Genomic DNA, 13174 nt, shown 5'->3' on the forward strand with positions numbered 1-13174 from the left:
CATACTTTCAAAGCACCCTACTATTGTGGTTGAGCAGCCAGAATCTATGTTGTACTTTTCTCTTGCATCATAGTCTTTTTACAGATTCTACTTTCCAGCAGGGGGTGTGACAACTAGTTACTGGTTTCTGATTGGCTGCCAGGCTGGATCAATCAAGAGCCAACTTTGAGTAGTCTTCCCCCATCCCCTCCCAGAGTGGGGATTCTGCACTAAACATTGGAGCTTGATAGGCATGTAAAAAAGTCAACTACTGCTGCCACTGCATTAAAGTGTTCTGTCAGCAGTTAGTGATGTTTAATGATATTAAGCCGGTCAGAGGTGGGGAACAGTGGCAGAAGCTTAGGGTTTAGGGTTTTGCTATAAGCAGTCTGAATAAGCAGTTTTATAAATTACACCAAAAAGATGTTATCTTGCATGTGGGCTTAATAGCTCAGAAGGACACTTTTGAATCTGTCATTTTTAGATGAGAAGATGGTCCCTGCATTGCCAAATGACTATAGTTTTGTTCTTTATGTTGTAGCCATGAGACAATTACCTCATACCTCAAAGGAGAAGTAGGAAGACTGGAATCTAGTGTCAGTCCTTCTGAGTCACTAACAGAAGGTAAGACCAGTTCCAGCATGCTAGAGATGGACCCTGTGAAAGCGAATGACAAACAGAAACCAAAATCACTCCAAGGAACAAATGGAAGAGGAGAGCAGAAGGTGGTAATAGGAGAGCATAAGAGCTCATTACCTGTTAGTGCTAAAAGGACTGGCTTGGACGAAGGCAGATCTAGGCCCCACTCCCATGCAGATGAAGGAGCATCTGCAGAAAAGGTACAGTTATGACAGAATGTTTGAGAATGCTAATATTTGTACACATGAGAAATATTTATTCTGTATTTGTCAACAGAATGGGTTGGCAGCTTTGCCTGCTTAAGAAACTCATGTCTTCATCTTGCTATGACTGGGTTATGGTTACAATAGAACATCAGCTGGAATGAAAGAATAATACCACCCAACAGTAAGGCTTAATGTACACGGGACGTTTTTACAACCTCTCCTGAACAATTTAACTTGACAGATAGTAACCCACGTTTAAAACGTCCGTTTTGCCGCGTTTGCGCTTAGAATCGTTTGGGAAAAAAATTTTTTTTTTTTTTCAAAATAGCCAAAAAATGAAAAACGCCTGTAAACAAAACGCGGCTAAACACGAGTTACTGCGTTTAGCCGTGTTTAGAAGCGTTTGGCACTTGAAATGCCTCTAAACTCAGCGTTTGAAATCATTTTTTTGCTTTCCAAAAAAAGCCTCTAAACTCAACTGCCTAGAAACGACTATAAATGACCCTATTGACATGTACTGATAACATAACATAGAGGAGAGTTCAGGAGCAAAAATGCCCAACCACTCCTAAACATCCATTTAGCAGCAGCAGTGTACATGAGGCCTTACCAGTTCTATGTTATGAATTCATTTATTAAAGCTCATACCGTGTTGTTAACTAGCCAAACGGTTCCTGAGAAGAGCTCAAAGTGCAGTGTGTCATTTGCTGACTGTTACACCATATGTCAGCTCAAAAACAATGTTATGCCATTTTACTGGGATTAGTAAGGCCTACTCCTGAGTACATACATATAGCAGCCTTAAAGCTGAGTTCCACCCAAAAATGGAACTTCCGCTTTAAGGGAAGGTGACCCCCTGACATGCCACATTTGGCATGTCATTTTTTTTGTGGGTCCCAGCTCCCACTTCCTCCCGGCGCACCGCAGCACCAAAAGGCAGATCACCTCCCCTCCCCCTCCCTCTCGCCAATCATCTGGGACACATCACAGGTCCTAGATGATTGCCCGGCCAGTCACGGCGCTACACGTGGCTCGCATATGTGCAGTGCATGCCCGGCTGTGAAGCCACAGTCGGGTGCCCACAGTAACAATGCTTGCGCCGCAGAGAGGAGGGGGAGACGAGCAGACTGTGGGACAGGTGAGTGTCCAATTATTAAAAATCAGCAGCTGCAGTATTTGTAGCTGCTGACTTTTTTGAACTCCACTTTAAAGGTCAAAAAAAGTATGCTTGTCTCAGTTGGAAACACATACCGAACAATAAAGCTTCAAATTTACAGGTATTTTTAGAAATTTCCAATTCGTGGTATTTGGTATAAAATAAGTGGCTGGTTTTGAGTTGAACATATGGGTCATTCAAGGAAAATTTGTCTTATACAAATTACAATCTAAGTGCACATCTTCTTTAGAACTACAAACAACGAAGTACTGCAAAGGCCTGCCAGATTGAAACGATTGTTTTGGTAGGTAGCTGTGTTCTCTGAGGGAGATTGCACATAGATAGTACAATCAGATTGTAAAATATGTATGGCTAACTTAAAACAAAAATGAAAAATCAAATGAACAGTTGTTTTTCATGTCTATTTTTACAATATGTACGTAGAAGCATCAGTTCAATGTTATAATTTTTTTACTAAACCTGCCTTCCTGAAACATTTCCAAGCAGTATATCACTATACAGATTTATTTTGTATCTGCTCACCTGAGTTCGTTTAAGCACAGTCAAAATTTCTAAGCCCTGATGAAAGGGGAGTGTGTTTGGCCTCCGAAATGCATTAGTTTTATTCTGCTATGAATTCATTTTATCAATAAATTACCTTGAGAATGCGTGCCGTTCTCTTTGGATTGTAGTCATGTGGATTCTCAACTCTGGGTCCTTTTCCTGTTCTTGACAGAAGTCCCTGTTTTGTGGGGTGCTGCCAAAACTGGAGCCAGTGTATCCAATAACATATTCTGTGAGCCTTCGAAAATCTGAATCCAGCTCCCATTTTGTTCTTGTGTTTCCTTCTTCACAAAAGAAGGCAGGATATGGAAGGGGAAGGCACAAGTTTACTCCCACAAGTGACAAGGACTGAGTGATCAATTGCCAGGTCTAAACACTGTTAGGGGACACATGGCCAATATATGCTGGTTCTCAGGAAGTTAGCTTTTGCATAGGAACTTCTACATGCTGTGTTGGTACTTTGAATAGAGAGAACGTGAATTTAGAATATATCTGGTCATATGATATCTATTATCTCAAGGAGAGGAGCTTAGTTTAACAAGTTTTCTGAAACTACGGCTTAATTTAATTAATTAATGGTCCTTTTGAGAGAAATCTTTGAGCAACATTAAACCTGCCACACAAAGTCAAAAGCGATTGGCTCTGAATTTATAAAATAAAGGTTCATTTTAGACATTAGGCCATTTACTAAAACATGTTATGGAAATAGCTGCTGCTGCTTGAAACAGCTTTGAACTGTGTACAAAATGTTTGGGCTCTCCTGATCAAATTACATGATTTGTGAAATGCTTTTCCTTTTATACAGTAGTTCACAGAAATGTATGACATCTTGCATGTATCACATACTTGAAATCTTGGTACAGGAGTTAACCACTTACCGACCGCTGCACGCTGATATACATCGGCACAGTGGCAGCGGTGGGCAAATGGGCGTACCTGTACGTCCCCTTTAATCGGCGGGGTTAGCGGGCACGCGCACCCGCCGTGTACAGCGTTACCGTGCCCGCGGGACCTGCGGACTCGATGTCCGCCGGTCTCCCGCCGATCGTGTCTCAGAGCCGCAGAATGGGGAAGTGGCTTTTAAACAAGGCATTTCCCCGTTCTGCCTTGTGACATGACAGAGATCACTGCTCCCTGTCATCGGGAGCAGTGATCGCTGTCATATGAGTTGTAGCCCATCCCCCCCACAGTTAGAACCACTCCCTAGGACACACTTAACCCCTTCATCGCCCCCTAGTAGTTAACCCCTTCCCTGCCAGTGTCATTTACACAGTAATCAGTGCATTTTTATAGCACTGATCGCTGTATAAAAGACAATGGTCCCAAAATAGTGTCAAAAGTGTCCGATGTGTCCGCCATAATCTCGCAGTCACGATAAAAATTGCAGATCGCCACCGTTACTAATAAAAAAAAAAAATAATAATAAAAATGCCATAAAACTATCCCCTATTTTGTAGACGCAATAACTTTTGCGCAAACCAATCAATATATGCTAATTGCAATTTTTTTTACCAAAAATATGTTGAAGAATACATATCGGCCTAAACTGAGGAAAAAAATCTTTTTTTATATATTTTTGGGGGATATGTATTATAGCAAAAAGTTAAAAATATTGCGTTTTTTTTTCAAAATTGACGCATTTTTTTATTTATAGCGCAAAAAATAAAAATCACAGAGGTGATCAAATACCAAATACCAAATGACCACGTAATTGTCAGTTAAAGTGACACAGTGCCGAATCGCAAAAAGTGCTCTGGTCAGGAAGGGGGTAAAATCTTCCGGGGCTGAAGCGGTCAAGCTACAGATAATTCAATTCCATGTATAAACAGTAACTCAGCAAAAGAAATTACATATTTAAGTTTGCTTCCGGTAAAGGGTGTTCACTTTTGACTTTGAAAGTCAGCAAAACATGGAGTTTGACCAGGAGTGATCAGACTTATGTATATGATTGAGTGATAAATAATGTAGCGCTGAGGAATAAACACATATATCTATATACACATAAATGAAACGTGAATCAATCATAAATGAAAAGCAAAATGGAAATGTGAAAAAGTCCAGTGGGTGTAAAGGTCCTAAAAAGGACCCGTGTAAGTCCACCACCAAATAGTGGCTAATCAGAGATGGAGTACACTGGCATGGTCCGGCATAGAGAGCATCAGAGATGGTACATCTTCAGCCAAAAAAGTGGAATGCCGGACTGGACCGCAAAGGAACTCAAGCCCAAAAGGTTATGAAAAGAAAAAATGCCTCCATATAGTGTAGGTCAAAAAGGTAGTTTTTTATTTCTAAAAACTGGCATACATCAATGAGATAAAAATTGTGATCACAGAATAAAAGAGAAAAGGGGCAATGTGGGAAGCAGAGAGCCAAGCCTGATGCGTTTCATCCCAAAGGACTTCAACTGGGGCATACTAGTCCTTTGGGACGAAAGGCCTGATTTACAGCCCTGCACCCTTGCCTTAATGACTCGTTGTCGCTGACATTCGAGTCCACCTGTTCCGGTAAGAGTAGATATACTTCCCCTTTTTTGGCTGAAGATGTATCATCTCTGATGCTCTCTATGCCGGACTGTGCCAGTGTACTCCATCCCCGATTAGCCACTATTTGGTGGTGGACTTACACGACTCCTTTTTAGGACCTTTACACCCATTGGACTTTTTCACATTCCCATTTTGCTTTTCATTTATGATTGATTCACGTATCATTTATGTGCATATAGATATGTGTATTCTTTGTCACATTGTTTATGTAGCAGCTTTTCACTTTTCTTTCATTTTGAGCTAGCACAGTATTATTTTCCATTTACACTTATGTATATGATTATTTATTATGAGAATGAATTGCAAAAGTTCATTGCTTTATAGAGAACCCCGTCATTTTCTTAATTTATTATCCTCAGTATTAAACAATGAAGATTTTAAAAAAATTGTTTTCCATTTAACCAGGTAAATATGATATATAACATTTGAAAATTCTGCATTTACTCCCAACAGCTAAGCCTGACTCCATCTCAAAATGCTGTTTGCCTGGCTCTGTAATGCTGACACCGCAACTTCAGTATTTTAAATCATTGATCCTCAGCAAATATGCAGATAAGGAGTTCTGGCTGCATGCTTATTCCAGGACTCAGAATGAATAAAAAACAAAGGTAGCCAAACAGTTAGCCTTTTCAGAAGGAGCAAAGCCAGCCTACTTATTCTCTCTACATAAGTAAGGACATACTTTCCTCTCCTGTTCTAGCAGAGACTGCAATGCTTTAAATGAAATTTAAACCTTTTTTTAACAATTTTCATGTGTAGCATATTACTTTAAATACAAGTAAAAAAGCCAGCTTTAAATCCTTTGTTTCTGCCTGCAGCATACAGTATCAGAGGTTTTCACATGAGCCTTCTGTGGCACCTTGACATGCAGACAGCCACAGAACTGCACTTCCCATGAATGCTGGTGTTAGAGAGATGGTCAGAGGGATACCGTGCTTTTGTAGCTAACATCAGTACATTGTTTGAAAGTCCAGCTGTGGACTTTACATTCAGGACTGATAATGCTGCTTACCATTTCAGCCAATGGAATGAGGTTAGGTACAGCTGATATTGGATCACCAGTTATCATTCAATACTAGTAGCAGGGACAAACTCTGTCTTATTATATATATAATTTGTGACCACACTTACTTTAACTTGGTGGACTAACCAAGTCTTTTAAAAAAGCATACAGCCAACGCCCAGTGCCATGGCTGCACCCTGTAACATTTTTTATTTCAAAGATAAAGATTTTATATACGGTAGGTTTTTGAAAAAATACATATACATGAAAAAATACATATGGAGTATATGGGTGTATACAATACATTAAAGGCTAATTTCACCTTTAAGTAAAAACGAATACATGCACATATTTTTGAAGGTAAAAAAATGTGCATTTATTTTCCATTTACACAAGATCCTGCAAAGTTTTGCATTTGTGATCAGTGAATCGCGGATGCAGTGTCAGGCTCCTGCACACTCTCCTTCCAGCCTTCTGCCCTTACCTCTGTATGGGCTTTAACTGGAGGAAGATTTAATGGACTATGAGTGCACCAATCAGTGCATTGTAATCCATTGAGAATTACAAGCCTGTCTACCAAGGTAGCAGACGGAACTTATAGTTTATTCATTCACAGAGCTCAGCGAATGAATGACCCAGTTGTGCAAGTGGAGCACCGCACAGCCGCACCGATTTTATATGTGACAATGGCTGAGGGGGAGAGGAACCTCCGTCTGCTGTCACATGGAAGGGGCTGAGGGAGGCAGGTACTGGAACATGTTACATGCTACACCCTAAATACTGGTGTAACATGTTCCTTAATGCATGGGGGTGCCATTAACAATTAATCTACTGATCAGTCTGACTGCCAGTGCAGTTTTCACTGAAACAAACCTCTGCTTAAACATGTTATCATATTGCCTGGTATGAATTTCCAACTTTTTGACACATTAAATTTAAAGCCTCTGTCCATCCTGATATCTTCTACCTCTCCAAGTCTTTCTTGCCAAGATCCCTTTCCAGAACGTCTTGTATGCCAAGATAGACCCCTTCGGTTGAAAGAGGCAGCCTTGCAGAATACTCTATTCAATTTTATAAAGGAGCACAACAGTAATACATTTCTGAAATCAAATCTACTTATAAGTACTTTGTTTGCTGTACGTAGATCATTCTGGAATATGGGGGCCCTGTAGACTTGCCTAGACCCCCAACCTGCCCCCCCCCCCCCCCCCCCCGCCAAGTGCTGGCCATGTATAGATGACGCACTAGAGCTTCAGCAAAAGCCTGTCTTGATTTGGGTTCATACAAGAAACCAAATAGTCAGTGTTTAAATGTCATAACTGTGCAGACTTGCTTTTCCCCTTTGTTTAGTATTACCTTATCCTAGCACTTTAGCTGAAGTGTCAAGGACGTGCATATCTGCCTGACTCCGCACAATGCACACTCAGAAGATGGGAGACTGTGTGTGACATGGTCAGGCAAATTACAGGCCATGTCTGTCCAAACTTCCGATGACCCGGCCTCAGCACCTCCCATATTTCTTTCTTTTTAGCTTATAAGCAAAACAATTTATAGTTTGGGTGCTGGTCATGTTAAGCACATATCTTGACATCTTCTATGAAATGTCAAAGTAACCATGTCCTTCCTCTGTCGTAGATAAAAATATTTCTTTTTCCTTTAAGTCTGCTGGTAAAACATGCCTAAAATGCATTTATCAGGATTCTAGTGGCAGTGACAGTGAATATGAGTCAAGCTCAGATGAGGAACAAAGGATCACTACGAAAATTACTCGACGGAGATTGATATATAAGGTACCAAGTATGTCTGACTGCAGTGCCAGTGCAGATCCCAGCATGGATTTTTGTTTTTGCCTTGGACGTTTGCTTTTTCCTAAAATCTATTATGTATTTATATATGTAAATACATACATATTCTATATTTAAATAACTTCAGAATTAGACATTTATAAGCTAATTTAAACTGTGTAAGCAGCTATGGTGCTTAGTAACCCATAGTATGCAATCAGATACCAGCTTTCAGCTACTGCCAGGACATAGATCAATGAAAGCTGATATGAGATTGGTTGCTTTAGGTTATCACACTGTTGCTGTTTGCATGTTCCTCGGTAAGTCTGCATTAAGCCATTGAATAATGTAATGGCTTGAGAATATGCTTTCCCACCCCCGAAGCAGTGTTATTTTGCTTTGTGCTGACTTTTAAGTTAATATCTTGTTTAGTGAAGGCACACGATCATTTAATATATATGCGAATCTGCATTTTCGCTTCTTGCTTAGTACACAAAATCAGTCTATAGCAAAATGTCAGGAAAAGGAAATGCTTTTAGACAACCATTTGTGTCAATGACAATGCTGATAAAATAACTGGCACGTTATATGTTCACATAGCATGGCTAAGTCGAACTTCAGCAGTTGTATTTGATTATGGCAAAAACTCAGAGCTGCCTGATAAGTGGCCCTTATCCTTGTCTTATTTTATTCCACTGATGTTTGCTGTGAATACCACGCAGAACAATAACTTCTTTACCCAGATACTCTGTATGCTTGTATCGCTTTGTTTTATTTATTCAGTTGTTGTAACGGGTATTTTATGTTCTGTGGTTTCAGGTTTATAAGCCATAATCTAATGTTCTGCAAAGAATAAAATAACAGGTTAATGAGAAATGTCTATTGTAATTCTAATCTGCCAGCTGTTGGCTCTGTTATGAACTGCTTTATTTCACTTAAATCCATTTGTCATATTTTATGAAAATAGTAGAGAATTTGTGAGATAATTTATCACTGGGTCCCACTCAAATTTTCAGTTTTCAGCTTTTTATTAAAAAAAATCCATTGCACCTGAAAACAATGTTGTTCTTTGGGTGATGTGATGTGTTGGGTTTGCGCCAGACATAGAGTTTTCTTTGATGGCCAAAAAGTTAAATTTTAGTCTCATCAGACCAGAGCACCTTCCTCCATACATTTTTGGGAGTCTCCCACATGCCTTTTCGCAAACTCAAAACGTACCATTTTGTTTTTTGCTGAAAGTAATGGCTTTCTTCTGGCCACTCTGCCATAAAGCCCAACTCTATGGAGCGTACGGCTTATTGTCGTCCTATGTACAGAAACTCCAGTCTCTGCTGTGGAACTCTGCAGTTCCTCCAGGGTTACCTTAGGTCTCTGGGCTGCCTCTCTGATTAATGCCCTCCTTGCCCAGAGTTTTGGTGTGCGGCCGTCTCTTGACAGGTTAACTGTTGTGCCATGGTCTTTCCATTTGGTTATGATAAATTTGATGGTGCTCCTAGGGATCATCAAAGATTTGGATAGTTTTTATAACCTAACCCTGACTTGTACTTCTCAACAACATTGTCCCTTACTTGTTTGGAGAGTTCCTTGGTCTTCATGGCAGTGTTTGGTTAGTGGTGCCTCTAGCTTAGGTGTTGCAGCCTCTGGGGCCTTTCAAAAAAGTGTGTATATCATCATCATTCAGCTCATTATTAAGACAGTTCCCCAACTTAGACATGAACCTTTGCTGTGCGTCAAGCACTTAGCGCGGACCTCATGCGTGCTCTCACTTAACTCTGTACTTTCTGCCAACAGAGAAAGGAAGGAACACCGCTCACTGACCCAGTGTATGAATATGTGAATGAATGTGGCCTCAGTCAGTTCTGCTTAAGCCACACCCTCTGACACATTCTTACCCACACACCAGGGCTGTGATAAAGCCCCAGTGTTGTATAGCAATACTGTGACCCTGTGCATTTTATGGATGTTTTCAACCTTTTAACCATTTCTTGTCCTGCATCATTGGGGTTTTGTTATTTATTTTTATCATGTATATATGCAAGCACCTATGATGGTTTTATGTACATTTTGGAACTACACTGTGCCACCTGACTATTGTCAATCAATAAATGGTTTGTTATACAGTGACTGATCCTTTGGCCTTTTTTGCACACCTCACTCAAAGTCCCACTTCTCCCGTTTCTAGTATACATAGGGATGGAGACTCATGTTTCATTTAAAGTCCCAACCTGTTCTAGTAAACAGTGTGCGGGGTGAAACATGTCAGAGGGCATGGCTGGAGCAACACTGGCTGAGGCCACATTCATTCACATATTCATACACTGGGTCAGTGAGCAGTGTTCCTTCTTTTCTCTGTTGATGCTTCTACACCCCTGAATGGTGCATAGGCGCCTGCACCTTTCACTGCAACCGGCGGGGAGACCTTTGTTTCAGCTTAGAGCGGCACTGCAAGTTGTCCTTTTCATACCACGTGACCAGGCCGTAGATCTCTGGAACGCTAGTCTGCAACTAGTTGCCATGGAGATGGACTGCTAGGGAGGGAGCCAGAACACCGACCCCCTCGCTACCAAAGGACTTGTCATCATACCAGGTACAATGCTTAATGACTGTTTACTGTAGCTTGTTTCTTTGCCTGGTTACCCATAGGAACTGCACTGCTTTTCCTTGTTTTGCCAAGTTAACCTTTTGTAGCAGTGTTACTTCATACTCCGTAGTGAAATTATAGACCCAGGTTCTTTGTAATACACCAGAACCAATATGCGCCCCTTTGATAACTTCAGACCAGGCTCAAAACGGTTAATGATACTGTTGCAGTGCAGCATCATAATACAGCACAAACAATGTCATTTCCCTAATCCTAACTAACATGATGTGGTGGCCCAGGCATACCCCCATGAGGTGAGAGTTCATATAGGCATTCTCCATGACTTGGATGCTGTTCGTGGTCCCCGGTGTCTTTACGTCTTCTCCCCAGCGGCAGGACTTAAAGCGCTCTCTGAAGGCAACTGCTACTACAATTACTCCTGTATAATTCTCTCTGATTTTAGCGGTCCTTCTCTTTATATAACACAGGTGGGCCTGCCAATATCCAAAAGCCCTGGGAAGTAGGCTGAAATTGTTTAACCATTTACCCAGCCTGGGCCGACTGCTGGAAACTAACTAAATACCTGCCTACATGCGGACATTACATTTTGGGCTCTTTACAGCAGTTCGGCCAAGCTTTCATTTTGAAGGTGCATATTGTTTCCTGGCCTTCTCAATGGTCCAGCCACAGGCAGTGTACTGCCACAAACACACTGCATGTTTTAGTTGGCATTCACATGGGAAAAGGATCAAAATAATTGCAGCTACTCGACTACCCGAGTCTTGGAAAGACTGCACTTTTACATGTTTGTTTCTATATATATGGAAAACCATTTGGCTATGCATAAGAAAAAAATAAAAACTCAATGGGGGTTATTTTCGAAAGGCAAATCCACTTTGCACTACAAGTGCAAACTACAAATGCAAAGTGCACTTGAAATTGCACTAAAAGTGCACTTGGAAGTGCAGTCGCTGTAAATCTGAGGGGTAGATCTGAAATGAGGGAAGCTCTGCTGATTTTATCATCCAATCCTGTGCAAGCTAAAATGCTGTTTTTTTATTTTCCTTGCATGTCCCCCTCAGATCTACAGCGACTGCACTTCCAAGTGCACTTTCAGTGCAATTTCAAGTGCACTTTGCACTTGTTGTGCAAAGTGGATTTGCCTTTCGTAAATAACCCCCTATATTACGTCATCCCCATGGTGGAAGGATACCATTCACTTTAGACTGATTTTATTTTTTTCCTCTTAGTATAGACAATAGAGATTATTCACTGCACTGTAGATGTGCATCACTTTTTTTTTATTGTATGATGGGTCTCACAGAAAAAGTATGTTAAACAGCACTCATTATATCATAAATGTGTTTTTGATTAAGGGATGTAAAATATAGAGTAAAAATCTGCCATTTAGAAGTCAATGTAGCATATAAAAAATGCATAGTGAAGTGTACAGCCTAGAGGAACAAAGACGACACACACACAGCCAATTGATCAAAAATGTGCATATTGATTCTTATCAGCAATGAGTAAGATTTATTATTAGGTAATATGGATCCGCAGCCAAATACGTATCTGAATTTAGCTGTTCTTCTGACATGTAATCACACAGGATGTTCATAAAAAAACACTCTTTCAAAGGACAGTGGGAAAATATCCTATCTGAACTAAGTGAAAAAGAGTTGTGTTCTGATATATTGTTTAAGGCACCCATGTAGGTGCAAGTTACTGGCAGAAAAGGCTTGTTGATAATGAGAACTTTTAAAGTTTCCACTATTATTCCATCCAATAATTGTATGCTTTTGATATTTCATGGGTGGAATAGAAGATGCAGTGATATGCAGGTTGCGTTAGTGTCTACATGCAGATCTAAAGATAACTGTTTTTTTTTTGTCGCTGACACCTGTTTTGACTCTGCCCGTTTCTGCCAGACTTGATCACTACTGTGAAGGGTCATTTGTTGCAGATTGAGCCTTTTCTCTTCTGATAAGTAGAAGTACTGGGTTTTCTCCCTCGTTTACCTTTTAGGTGCATAAAAATCTTAAAGCAGACCCGTTTCACTGTTTAAATCAGCCATTCTCAGCTAGGGTTCATCCAGAGGCTGCGAGGGGTTCCTTGAGCCAATTGACCTCCCAGTTAATGGGTATTTACCCCACATTTGATGGTGCCTGCATAGTTCTAGGGCCCATGCCAGCCGTATGATATTATTAGCTATTTGTAAGGGTAGTATTCGGACCACCACTCTACACACTTAAAAACATGAATTAAAAGGAGTTTGTACCTAGATCATTTGTGTGTCCAGGATTTACTGGCCACATCTGCATACAGCAAGCAGAGGCCTATTTCAGACCTCTGTATTCTGCCAACCACTTGGGTTGGCTTTCCTTTGGCAGAGGATGCACCACGTATGGAGATGGTGGGGCTTGCCAGAGGTCCAAAGTTGGCACTTGCTTTGTGTGTTTGGGTTCACAGGATCCAAGGTCACGCAGATAAAGAATGAGGTGAAAATAAAGGAACAAGCAGGAAACTTCATTATTATACACACTGGTAGGAATAAAAGAATTCTGTAATTATGCTATAGCAGTCATTAGAGCTTCCTGAGATATGTACAATTTTCACTTGTACATGTGCAACATATTGTTATAGATTCATTTTCTTAACTTGGCTGTGCTGCCAGTTTAACCCTATCTTGCCTTGGCATGCTGCCCTACAGCGTGTTTAT

General features: G+C 40.6%; 1 protein-coding gene across 33 annotated transcripts in view; it reads left to right on the top strand.

Moving 5' to 3' along the window:
- Positions 1–13174, top strand: part of ANK3 (ankyrin 3) — a 902861-nt gene that overhangs the window by 874648 nt on the left and 15039 nt on the right. For 27 of the 33 annotated variants that reach the window (XM_073596276.1, XM_073596279.1, XM_073596287.1 and 24 more), the window contains 2 exons: positions 521–818; positions 7752–7880. In XM_073596276.1, the coding sequence (XP_073452377.1) occupies positions 521–818; positions 7752–7880 (427 nt within the window). The remainder of the gene's footprint in view (positions 1–520; positions 819–7751; positions 7881–13174) is intronic. The other 6 variants (XM_073596290.1, XM_073596291.1, XM_073596271.1 and 3 more) reach the window with 2 other exon arrangements.

The sequence above is a fragment of the Aquarana catesbeiana genome, linkage group LG08 (genome assembly GCF_042186555.1).
Source record: "Aquarana catesbeiana isolate 2022-GZ linkage group LG08, ASM4218655v1, whole genome shotgun sequence".
NCBI lineage: Eukaryota > Metazoa > Chordata > Amphibia > Anura > Ranidae > Aquarana > Aquarana catesbeiana.